Raw genomic sequence first — 13,436 nt, 5'->3', positions numbered from 1 at the left:
TTCTGATTTCAGATGCTTACCCTCTTCAATCAAGGAATTTTCATCGGGATTCTAAACCCAAATCTCCTAGTTACATTAGATTCTTATCACGGGTGGCATAATTATTAGGGCTCAGACTTTTGTATAGGTCCTATGAAGCTGCAGTCTCAGGCCCAAGATGTTCCCTTTCCTTTCAAAAAACTAGTATGGCAGTGGGCAATCTAACAGAAACAATATGGCCATAAAGCCATACTTCCCTTTTATTTTATTTTATTTTTATTTATTTATTTATTTTTATTTTTTTTGGGCTGTGTGAACCATAAAGCACTTAGAATAGAAAGAACAGAAAAACAGAGACATCCATTTATTTTCTCAATGCTAGAAACCCTGGCCTTCCTATCACACAACTCCCACCCCCCTAAACAGAAAAACAGAAAAGAAAAAAGTGTTCACTTTGTCCGCTTAGCGCTATCTATTTCCCCTTGCAACCTTATTAACTGCTGCAGTCATTGATCCTTGTCTAGTAACACTCATATATGTACACACAGTTTCTTTATTACATAACATCCAATTACATACAGCATTGCCAGACCTATTGACCATCTATAAGATCACCAATGCTCAATCATGATCTGGAAATATATTTAATAATTTGATTGTGTATGTTTTCTCAATAACAATGTTATACAAGAAATAATTGAAAAAACCTACAAAAAATGATATAGTTGTAAACAAGGATTGTACATTACACCTCTTTCCCTCAAATGGTATTCCACTGTATTTCAATGTGTACCACTCCATTCCTTGATTCAATCAGATGGTATTTCTCATTGATGCGCCCATTGTTGACAACATCTGTAAGATCAATGTCTACATACCCTAATGATTCCTACATAATGGAAACAAAATTATAAGATCGAGAGGCTGTAAAATATGAACACTAATAAGAAAAGGAGCCTAGATTAACCTATTTAACATGGAGAATAATTTTGTATAGAAGACATTGTGTAACTTCATATGTAAGACATGCTAATATTTTCATACAATTATCATTTTTCTTTGCAATACTATTTCTCTTTCTTTCAAAATTCAGGAGCTAACACCTAGACCAAAACTTAGACCAAGCTTAGGTACCTTTCTACCAATCTATTTCTTTGTGTGATTACTAAATACTTATGGATGACCAGCATAACACAGTTCATAGATCTACACAAACTTCACATGATGAATAAGATGGTTTAACTTTTCAGGCCTTGCCCTATTGAAAATGCACTTTGTCTCTTGGGAGAGTGACAAACACCAACAAGCCAATCAATGGATGAGAAGCTGATGCCATCATCTAGCATGAGGATTCTATCATGTTATGGTTCCAATATCTCCATGTCCATGGTTAAGTGAACATGAAATCTAGAAATCAAGAAAAGTAAACCAAGAAAAGCAACCTCTTATTTTCTACATTTTGTAATCAAGCCCAGGAGGTAACTCAGACACAAAAGCAATAACAGTGCCAAACTAATCACAACATGGAATTTCTACCTACAATGTTCTGATCTAATAATGAGGGCTATTCATACCTTGCAGAGGCAACTCTAAAAGAATTTAATTCCATTATTTATTAACAACTAAAATTGATATTCTTATTACAGATATTCAAATTTCATATATTCCTTGAATTATATTGAAATCACATAATAGGGAATAATTTTACAGCTTAAATGATGTGTAATAAACTAATTAACTGACTGCAAAATAGAAAAGGAGAGAAATTATATAGAATGAGATGGAAGGCTCAATAGCTTAAATTTGAAACATTAGTTGATCAGATTGTTTGCTCCTTTGCATCATCCAGGTCATAATCCATGTGTTACTTTATTTATATATATATTTTTTGGTTGAAGTTTCAATGGTATCTTTCCAAAAAATCCCATTAAGTTTCTGTCACTGAGGACTTCTTGTGGTCACCATTTGGCCCAAATTCATATCGCCACTTTCTATAGAAACTCATCACAAAAACAATATTGTAGTTCAGATGTAGATGTTGAGACGGAAGCACGGTTAGACTAGTAAGATATTATCTAAATAAATGCATTTATAAATATTTAAGATAGCAACAATAGGAGACAAGATGATGAAAACTCAACCCAAATAGTTCAATCATGTACAATAAAGATATATAAAAAAAAAAAGAGTGATATAGTATTGTGAACAATAAATCACCAACAATCATAGGATAAATAAAATGGAATGTGGTTATCAAGGCGTTGGACAAGGCCTGGATGCAAGGTGACACCAACAAGGCGATCAAGGCAACCTAGTTGTTGAGGCATCACGTAGACAACTATGGTAACTATCCTTGTTCCAAAGTGAAGAACAATCTTGTAAGGGCATATGATCTTTTTCCTTCATTTGGATGGATTAGTATATACACATCAACCTATCCACCTCGCCCCACCCCCTATTTCTCCTTGGCAGGTAGTTGGCAAAGGGCAAAAGAAAGTTTCAAACCAGTCTACGGTACCAATAGACAAATACTACTCCATCAGTGAACCACTTCTCATTCTAAGTCGATGGACAACTCTGGATCCACCATTAAAATGGACCACAAATTCTAGCTTCTCCTTACCATATGGCTCTGACACATTACCAAGATAGTTGATTTGTTTTCTCCAAAGAAGAAATTAAGTATCAAATATAACTGAAGTTTTTTAACACAAATTTTCCAACAATTTTAATACAATTATAAAAAATAAAATAAAAATAAAATAAAAATAAAAATAAAAATAAAAATAAAAAAAGAAAAATAAAAATAAAAAAAGAAAAAGAAAGAAGCAAAGAAGAAAGTGACTAAACCTCTTTGTTAAATAGACAGATATTTGGGAGATTAAAAAAAAAATGCTTTAATTTTAGGTTAAAAATGTATTAAATGGTGTTTAAATAATAATGATATTTAAATAGATTTATATTTTATAGGTTCCTGCAGATGACAGGGTATGGAATATCGATGCTACATAGAAATATTGGGGAAACGAGCTGATTTCTATGTCATATCCAACACCAACAGATGTGTAGATTTCTGTCACAACTAAGTACTGGGTGATCATCCTACCTTGTGTCTGAAACTGAAGCCTGACCGTTTACTCATAACTTCAATATGGATCTTCTCATTTACAAGGACTTCTTCTACCATGAACTGGAATTCTTCGTTCCAACGTGGATCCCGGGTTTTCCTTAACATCTGGAGAAAGATGATCAAACATAAACTCTACTGCTTTAGATGAGTAAACGGTTTAAGAGAAATAATACAACTGTTAACAATAACTAAAAGAAGAAGGGGGTGGGGGGAACCATACTGAAGCTTACTTTTCACATGAACTCAGAAGAGAAGACTCGGAAAGGATGGTAGACCCAGCTCTGAACTTAAAAGGAAAAGCTAAACTGCATTAACATAACCAAATTTACCTAGACATGCCATTGCAAGCTGGCTTCACAAGAGCATAAATTTCAAGACACTCTCCAGTTCCATTGGGACATCACCAAATCGACACAGTTTGGCTCATTTGCATAGGTCAAGTTAATGGTACACAATGATGAGTCATATGTGAAACTAATTCCACTGATTAGGCCTAGTTGAACTTGGAAATTAGAAGGAATACTAACAATTAGACCCAAGACTTTGCCAAAGCATCACCTTAGTTTTCTTTTTCTCCCCTCTGAAAAGTACTAGAGCATAAGGGTTGTTGTGAGTCTTCCCCTCTACATCCTCAGCACCTCGGACAGTGACCAAAATTACCCCTGGCCCATTGGACACTTCGTCGCCTTGTGCCTTTCCTCTCATACTATCCTTCTTCGTGCATCCATCCAGAGGTCCATTAGACTTGTCGATGTCTTCATTGAAAGGTTTGTAGGTCAGCTCCACAATAATTTGCCCTCTTCGTTTCTTATTTTGGGGATCGTTTGCATCAGTATTCTTGAGCAAATCAAGTGTAAATTCCTTTGCCTCATGTGGAGAAAGAAATCTCAGTGGTACTACTTGCATTCCCAATTTGTCATGGGACCCAACCTGTGAATCAGAATGTAAAGCTCCTGAACCCACTCTCTATAATCAATACTTAGAGTAGTAAACACATGGTTCAGTTTATAAATGTGCAGTTTAATAATCTTTGCAGCCAAATACATTTGGAAATTTATGCTATGACCTATGAGGGAGAAAATTTCAATCCCTCCATGTATGATGACAAAGGTATTTTGGTCCAGTTTACTCAATTGAAAATTTCAAGAAATGTAATGAAAATTTCATGCCCTTAAATGTCATGCTAGAATTCCTGCTCATTAATGACCACACCTTCTGTTCAATGTCTTCCCTCTTTACTAAGTGGATTTTATGCATAGCCTTTCTATTAAGGATCTCAACTGATCGTAGACCATTCACTCCCTGCAATCGAGCTGATCGTAGACCACCCTCACTTTTGAAGCACTCTTTTAATGTTTTATTTTGAGCAAATATCTAATTTAAAAGGACAAAATAGGGAAAATTTGACATTCAGGCAAATAGACAAAATCATACGAGTGACTAAACCTTATCCCAGTCATAAACATGTAACTGAAGGGCTTGAGACTCGGGGTCTTTTACAATAAGCTTGAACTGCTCATTCCACTCGGGATTCAAGTTCTTCATCTTGATAGTGGTTTTCTTTGCCGGCAACCTCTCACCAGTCAAGCTGACTTTCACATATGGATCAGATGCTCCCAAGAAGTCCATCCTCAAGAGTTTGACTGCCCGTATAACCTTAACATGTAATACGCCTACAGGCTTCTTCACGGACATGGATAGCCTATCGAAAGAGAGGAAGTGGAAAGATATTATTAATTCCAACTTTTACAAACCAAAAGAAAGGCAAAGAATGCAACTGCTAGTCAGGTAGGTTCAAATCCAGATTGATGACACATCCAAGGAGTCAGGATTGGAATTGGAAATTGGTCTTTTGAAAATAATCTTCATGTTTCTCCTTAAGATGAGTCTGGACTTAGTAATCAAAGGCCTGTAAAACTGACTGTGTTCAACCAAGTGCCATATACTTAAAAACCAATCTCCATAGGGTTTTCAAAGAAGATTTTGCCAACAATAGCTCAATAAAGCTTCAGAAAATGCTTGAAAATCCATTTTCAACACCTCACACCTTGAATGCAACATCTGCTATATATATATATATATATATATATATGAATGAGCTATATTGATCCAACTATCAAAAGCTTACATCGAGCTGTCAAGAATGGGTATTTCAAAGATTTGAGGCCACAGGTAAAGTCTTCCAACTTCTCTTTTGATAGTTTCCTGAAAGCAATTGAAAATCAATTAGCCAAAGAAATAGCAACTTAAAAATCATGATATGAAGTTGCCTTCATCATTTTATACCACAAGGATTTGAAATCCAAGTAATCTATTTTTACAAACATAATATGGAACAGATATTATGTAGGGGCGTAACTATTTATTTGCTCTCAGCTGAAGATTTTATCCAACTCTCAGGCGGAAGTCAACTATAAAATGGAGGTTAGGTAGGTATTATATGAGGTAAAAGCTCTAAAATGAGAATGACATAGATCAAAGGAGGAAGAAGAGAAGAAAGGTCCAACCATTAAGCTCAATTGAGACAGCCTTCAAACCACTTGGGGTTCATTTTTTAGGCCCAATTAATGGGCCAGGTTTGGGTCCAATAAGGGCTCCTCTATATAGCTTGTGTAGGACAAAATTAGTAGATCTCTTTAGTTATTTATTTCTATTTTATGCTACTTGTTTACTAGTAGAATGTTTCTGTCATCTTACTACACATTAGTTACTATTTTGGAGGTCATTAGAAGACTTCGATTTTTATAATAAGATTTGATTCTATTAATAAGACAAGGGGCAGCAGAACTAGCTCACAATTTCTCCTATTGAAAGTCATGTTGCTGCTGCAATTTTCTTTGTGAAGAAGGTACTGTGAGAGACAGTAAGCAATCTGATGAGAAGCTGGACAGACTGGTGAGATACTGGTTGAGGACTTGGGTGTGAAATCCAGGTCATGCCACTTTTTTTCTTCATCTCTAGTCTCTTTTCTGGTTCTGAAACTAAGGTATGCATATCATTTTTGCTTCAATTTAAATACTATTGTGTCGATGTTGATTGAGGCCTATGGAAGCCATCATACATGCTGCTGTCACATCTGTATTAACTAATACAAGCCTCTGGTTTCTATTTCTGATTTTACTGATCTGTGGTAGTGAAGGTATTGTAATTGATTCATTTAGTCATGATCCTGATGATTTTATGAAATATTGTTCTATCATAAATAGCCTTCCATCAACTACAATATGGGAATGATCTTACTTGTGGATTGGTTGTTCCTTCTAGTTACTAAATTTGATCATTAGGTGTTATTTCCGTGTATTGCTGATTTGTTCAGTTCATGGAGTGAATCTGTCCATGTTCTTGTGTCAATCTGCCATGTGGTTTTGGGGATATAAAGTTGTTTCTAATTCTGGAACTTACTTTCTATTTTCAGTCCTTGGTAAATAATTTGGAATTTGACAGTTGGATCTTCATCCAACTTTGAGGGATTGAAGTACTGCTAGTTATCTACTGCTGGTCCGATTTTGGAGTTAATCTAAACCTGTATTGGGGGTTATATGTGGTGTTTAGTCTGCTGGTTGTAAGAAATATTGTTTCATTATGCGTAGGATTCCGAAATCTACCATCGAATTAGATTGAATCCATCAGAGAATTTTTGACACTATGTTCTTGACTATAGGAAAGCTAATTGAGCAGCAGCTTTTTTTTACTTATTAATATTATAAGATTTTGTAATGAAGAATGATGAACACAGATAAGTTCTCCATTTATTTCCTCGCATGGTTGAGGAACATGCTAGTTGGTGTACAAATGCGTCAATGTGACCATCTTGTTTTTCTTGCTTGAATATAATTCTTTCCCATTCTCAAAGAAGAAAATAAAATAAAATAATAATTAAAAAAAAGATCCACGTTTAGAAATTGAGCAAAAGAACTTGAATAATTGAACCTGAGAAATACAGCTTAATGTAGTTATATGTTTATTACAATAGAGGGCAGGTCTTGGTGCGACGGTAAGGTTGCTTAATTACGACCAAGTGGCAGCAGGGTTCGAGTCGGGTACACCCTTTTTTAATTAAGCTAATTAGATACTTTTACAACACCACTTCCTAGAAATCATTATTCCATTATCTATTAATTAATTGTCTGTTTTGCAAAGGCTTTGCCAGCCAAACATTCAAAATAAAAGTATAAATAAAATTTAAATATAAATCACTAACCAAGTAGGCCAATATTGGACTGTAATTCAACTTAAATACCACAAGATAAATTACCAGTTGGCACCTGAACAAATCGATAAAGGCCAGGGATGGCCATAATATCCCCTCCCAACAATTTCAATCCAAAATCGACATGTGGCTGCAATGATATCAGAACAGACCATTATAAGTATTCCTAGAAAACAATTTATAGGCAACCTCATTTAAAAATAGTGACTAATCACAAATGTCCAAGGAAAATGGGGCAGCCACAGAACAAAGTCAAAACTCTTATATTTAAAGGTAATTTTGTGGCAGTGGAACGTTCTTCATGTCCTCAACTATGTTAGACAGTAAACTGGACGATAGAATGCTAAGTGGAGTGTAAGATTTTCAAAATTGATACGTTTGTTTTTACATACCTTTTCCATTAAAGATACTACTATGCCTGCAAAGCAAGGAAAGCTTGGAACGAGTGGCCTCAAAGTTATACGGGGTACTGCAAATATTTGTAAATCCACCAGCTGTAACAGGTGTAATCTTCTTAGAAGAATCATCTTTGGCTCAAAATACAATCTTACGTCATAATCCAGAGATCTTTCTGACCTGCACTGTGACTTGTAGAGACAACAGTTTCAACACGAGGGTAATGTTGGGATTCCCAGCCCATTTAACAACCAGCTCAATAACTAGTTCCGTCTCATTGCTTTCATACACTTTAATCCCTGCAAGTTTGAATAGATAAGATATCTAGTGTGATATATCCTTCTACAGCAGATAATAAGATGAACAAACCAGAAATACTTCAACCAGATACAGCTACAAAAGGTGTATCAGGAAACCAATTTACATGCACCAATGTACTTCCATGTTGTAAAGAGAAGCCAAGACTCCTCTTTCACAATGGACTTCTAACACATGTCAAGGGAGATTGACCTTATCATCCACCAAATGAGTATATCACTGCCCAATCGAGCCTAGGATAGGGTCTTGGATGGATTCTGTGGCTTGGGGCTGATTACTTTAGGGCTATCTATTGTATTAGGCCTTCATTAGAAACCCATAAGGTGGTGGTGAAGTCAGCACATGAGATTAATGTCTTAGGTAGAGGAGTTTTAAGTTAGCATATGATACTTATTAGCTAGATAGAGTTCTGTTTTGGGCCTATATACTTCATTTGGTGTCTGATAATAATTAGGAGTCCAATTGTGAGTTTAATTAGGAATTTCAAAAGGTTTTTACTTATGCATACATCCCCATCAATTAGACATGATTTGAGTAGAGAACTTTGAGTTTTGTGAGGACTTTTGGAGCTGTTGAGATATGCAGACAGTACTGTTATTCCAGACCAGATCTCCTTCCTTGGTCTAGCGCTGTTCATCTCTTAGATCAGGTGTAATCTTTCCTCTCTACTTCTTTATTCTCCTTATTCGTACCTCTACTATCGATTTCTGAATTTCCTTCCTATTTCTTCTATCTATCGGCTGTGTTTCTTTTCTAGTACTTTATATCGCCATCTAGTTCATCTAAACTTGCTGGTTATTACATCCGAACAGAAAATCTAAAGTTCTGCAATTTATTAGATTAAACCCAAATCTGATCATCAAACCCAGCAGCATTTTCTCATTTCTTGCTAGTTGCTTGAATTTTAAGCTAGCCGGGTTTCATCTAATTTTAGACTTCTAATTTTCAACATTAATAAAATGTTAGCTCTCAACTGTTACTACACTCGACCAGTACATCCAAATCTAATTGCTGGATATTGAGAAATTGAATTTCTCTTATTTTCAGTTAACTATCCATAACCTGAATCTATCAACTTCTATACTGATCCTGACTGTAGTTCTTTCTTCTAGATTCCTTCATACAACCTTGAACTACATTAATAATCCCTTTATAGATTATGTGCAAGACTTTGCTCTAATGCTTCAACGGCTCGACAGATTAAGAATACGAGACCACATTTTATCATGTTAAATAGAAGGGTCCCAATGGTTTGGTTGAGGATTTGAAGAATGTTAGATTAAACACCAAGAAATATGAAAAATAAAGAGACAATAGATCTGCACAACACAGAGATTTAACGAGGTTCACACACCAGGGTGGTGTGCTTTGTCCTCGGGCGAAGAAGAAGACGTTTCACTATGCAGAAGAAAGATTACATCCAAGCAACGGAGAGAAAACTAGCCCTGAAACCCTAGCTCGAAAAACCCCCAAAATACAATGACTTTCTCAACAAGAAATAGTACATTATATACTCCAAGTCGCGAGTCGACCCTCGGGTCGTGGTCGATCCGATCAAACCATACCGCGGGGGCGTATCAGCCCAACCCTTCTGCTTCCATCACAGATCTCAGAAAACTTCCCATTCGGGTCACCACCAAATTATGTCGGAGCAGGTCAATCTTCAAAACGGGTCAAGAATTCAAGACAAACTTAACAAAGAAGTTGATTAGGTGTAAAAGAGATGGGAGACTCTAAAGAGAGGAAAAATCTGTTCTAAAGAGTAATTTTTATAATAACCTCGATTCCATCCTGTTCAGTAATGTTTAAGTTGGATTGTTCCTGATTGCTGGCATAAGAAGTAGGGGCTGACTGCTACATAAGAATATAATTTGGAATTTCAATGGGTGTTTTTGGACATTTATACTCACCACTGATAGTAGGAGGAAGAGTTCCGAGAGTTAGACTCTCAAACTCAATTGATTTAATCTGATACTTCCCAATGTACTCAGCAATTTTTGGTGCTGCAATGCTCCTTATTCTACTGCATATTGCCTGTAAAACAAAGCAGTACCCATTTCTGATAGAGAACCATCATTCAAGTACTGAAAACCAAATCCTTCATAAGCTCAATATTTTCCTGAACTGGGTTTTTGAAACTTGAAATCACCTTATCAAGGTAAGGCCACATATCATGTGCAAACTTGTTCAACCAATCAACCTGCAAATTTTACAAAGAACATCAATAGCAGGAGAACACTAAAAATTAGAGGCAAGGACGATGGGAGAAGAGGAAAATTTAACAAAAACTTTTCTAATTGCTATTGAGAGAAATACCAAAACTTGAAGCATTAATACTTACTCGATCATAATCAGGATTCTTCACCCATAGTGGAATCTCTGCTAAAAGATCACTCAAAGCGTTTGAATCTAACTCATAAAGTGACCTAACAATTGGTTCCTGCAAATGTAGGTTACAAAAGAAGCCTGGTTATACAAAATGTGGTGCACCTTTTGCAATCCTCATTAAACTACTGTGTTCTTAAGCTCAGTCATCACCCAGAAATTAACAAAAGGGTTGCTAAAAATTGGAAATCTAGAACAATTAAGAAACCTTCTTCTTCTGGAATAGAAGAACAGAGTTAGGACATGAGGGTAATAAGATTTTAAGAAGAAGGGTATATAAGAAAGCTAAAGTAAATGGGATAAGAAGTGGAATAGAAACTAGAAGGGAGGGGTGTTCCTGGAAGAAATAAAACCAATTGAGATTGCTTTCACGATTACAGAACCAGAGCTAGAGCAAGACCTATCTCGATTGAGTGGGCTCCTTCATACCGACATCGATCGATATGAAATTTCAGATGATGGGTCGCAACTCCTAACCCTTTTGAATGTAATCAGAAAAAGACCCAACAATCAACCAGGAAAGGTTCAAGAATTTCTGCAACCTCTCCAGAAGGTAGGTGGAAGAATAGGCTTGAGTTTTAATCTGAGACTCTAGATTTCAACAAGGATTCAAACTGGGGTTCTGCAGGTACGGTCTCCCAGTAGTATCGACTCTAGATCCAAATTTGAAAGGATAGCGACAAGATATTAGAGAGATTGAACATCACTCTCACTACTCAGCTTGTTATCAGTAACGAAAATACAAGATCAAACAATAGGGGATAGGGAAGAAGAATAATACCACAAGAAGAAACACAGATTCGAAAGGATAGAGGAAGAAGAGAACACACCAACCCACAACCATAACAGGTAAACCAACTCAAAGTTTATTCAATCCAAATCACATATCTGTCTCATTGTTGGGTATTTCCAAGTACATACAGAAAATAAAATCTCTAATTCTCCAGAAATACAGTAATTAGAGAGAAAAAACATCAGACAAGAACAAGAAGAGGATAAGCAAGAGCAGTCATCTACACAGGGTCACTGCTTCAACAGCATTACTTAAAGCTTTCTAAGATCAATTCTGTCTGCGACATCAAAATTGAAAACCCACAAACTAAGGAAAAACCAGAGTTAGATGAAGCAGTCGAATTGCCTGTAAAACGAAAATTAATAACGAATATGAAGTGGAAACATCAATATTGGATCAAAGAAAACAGACCCACATCAAGAGCATCATCAAAATACATCACTTAATGAACAGTAATCACCTTAACATCACTGGGCTCGAAGTAGATGAACATAAGAAAACCCAGAAGAAGTCCTATTGGGATACCGAATGCAAAGCCGATGGTTCCAAGGAAAGTGCTAATGAATCCCATCCCTCTAAACACCCCCAAAAAATTCACCAAAAATATAAGGATTATAGAATCAAAAGTAGAAGAAAACCATTCAATTTTAATGGAAGAACACCAAAATATGAGCTGATTGCTCCCTATGAAACCTCGTATCAGACACAGAGCATGAAAATCCAAAAAAATTCCTTCCAATGAATTAAAATAAACAGAAAACACTCTAGCAAACCTCGTACCAAACAGACTTTACGGAGCATGCAAATTTAAAAAAACAAAAGAATTCCCCCTTTGAATCTGAAGCTGAAACCGCCAAACAGAGTAACGTGCACTATCCAACATTAGGCTCCGTTTAAGCCTTTATTCACGAATATGCCCCCTCATAACACAATGACATAAATACCCATACTTCCGATGATTGTTTCCTTCTTTTGTCCCACCTATTTAACAGAGTGAGGAGAAAGGGCCTTAAGGTACAAGGTGAAGACAGGAGGACTATGATCTACTGTGGCGCAACAGGGCATTCGGTGCGTATCCAATGGTCAGAAACGTCTTGGGTTGCGTGCGAATGCCTTGAGCTCTATGTCTTAGGGTTTCTGACCGTTGAATATATATCGAAATGCCTTGCTATGTCACATAATAATTCAATTCAAGACAGAAGGGTTGACGTTGTGACTAGAATAACTATGTTGGGAGTTTAGTCTCACATTAGCTACTAATTAGTCTATAGCTCCGTTTCTACACCTGAGAGTACTTTCTCCATCTACCGGTTTAAAACTTTTGCGATGAAAACTTTACATGATATCAGTGTAGATTTTCATGATAGATTATAAGTGCATATGTTGGTTGATGAAGGACATTTTTGTCATTGAAACCCAAAAGGAGCATTTGTTAATGCTTTACAGTTTCGATGTGGATTGTGGGACTACCGATGATCTTGCAGTTACAACCTCCAAAAACAGTTCAACCTCAATGGCTTAAAGCCAATACCCATCCTCTACTAAAATCCCCCCACAACACCCACCCCCCCCAAAAAAAAAAAAAAAAAAAAAGGGAAAAGGAAAAAGGGTAAGGACTCTTTTTCCCTTTGTCAAAGGTTCCTTGAATTCCAGCCATTCCAGCTGACTTGATGGAAATACGAAGGAATTCGTGGTTCAAGAAAAAGAAAACTAATTATTTATTAAATAAATAAAAGTGACAGAGGGTTCTCTGGTATGCAAGTTCGAAGAGAATTATACATCATAGTGCAAAAAATGATATCATTCATAAAGGAGAGGGTGCAATTTGGATGCACCACACCATCGAGAAAGATTTTCATTGGATAGAAATACTCGATTTTCGTGCACCTAATATGATTGCCAAAGTATCGATTCAGCGAATGTTTCATAAATTTTTGTTTAAGAAAACCGATTCCATAAATAAATATAATTTTGTTCACTATCACTTCAGTAGAGAATATGTATGAAACACGGCCCCATAAATAAGCACTTAATTAGATAGTAATTAATTAATAACATCATGACTAGCTAGGTTGAACTAACTTTGTCTTCTAAATGACTCCATCACTAGATGTTAACATCACCAGCTTTCCTTAGTTTGTATTTGATTTTAGGAAAATTTACATTCACCACCTCTCGCCTTTACCCAATTACATCACCCACCTGTAGTTTTGTTTTTTACATTT

The 13,436-nt window shown here is 36.0% G+C and overlaps 1 protein-coding gene across 4 annotated transcripts; it reads right to left on the bottom strand.

Annotated features, from left to right (window-relative positions):
* Positions 1-597: 597 nt before the first annotated feature.
* On the bottom strand, positions 598-12,027 carry LOC122094709 (synaptotagmin-3-like). Of its 4 annotated transcripts, none has more exons than XM_042665312.1 (12): positions 11,992-12,027; positions 10,375-10,473; positions 10,183-10,233; positions 9,944-10,067; positions 7,896-8,014; positions 7,712-7,813; positions 7,375-7,449; positions 5,238-5,314; positions 4,556-4,811; positions 3,668-4,039; positions 3,086-3,214; positions 598-868 (listed from the first exon to the last, which is right to left on the bottom strand). In XM_042665312.1, exons 1-12 carry the CDS (start codon positions 12,010-12,012, stop codon positions 740-742), a joined length of 1,554 nt encoding a protein of 517 aa, XP_042521246.1. In that variant the 5' UTR covers positions 12,013-12,027; the 3' UTR covers positions 598-739. The 4 variants fall into 4 exon arrangements, with proteins under 4 accessions (XP_042521246.1, XP_042521249.1, XP_042521247.1 ...); XM_042665315.1 differs by lacking the exon at positions 11,992-12,027 and adding an exon at positions 11,672-11,985; XM_042665313.1 differs by lacking the exon at positions 11,992-12,027 and adding an exon at positions 11,850-11,969.
* Between the last annotated feature and the right edge of the window lie 1,409 nt (positions 12,028-13,436).

The sequence above is a fragment of the Macadamia integrifolia genome, chromosome 12 (assembly GCF_013358625.1).
Source record: "Macadamia integrifolia cultivar HAES 741 chromosome 12, SCU_Mint_v3, whole genome shotgun sequence".
In the NCBI taxonomy this organism is placed as follows: Eukaryota; Viridiplantae; Streptophyta; class Magnoliopsida; order Proteales; family Proteaceae; genus Macadamia; species Macadamia integrifolia.
The sequence above is the reverse complement of the archived record's forward strand: the minus strand, read 5'-3'. Positions and strand labels throughout refer to the sequence as shown.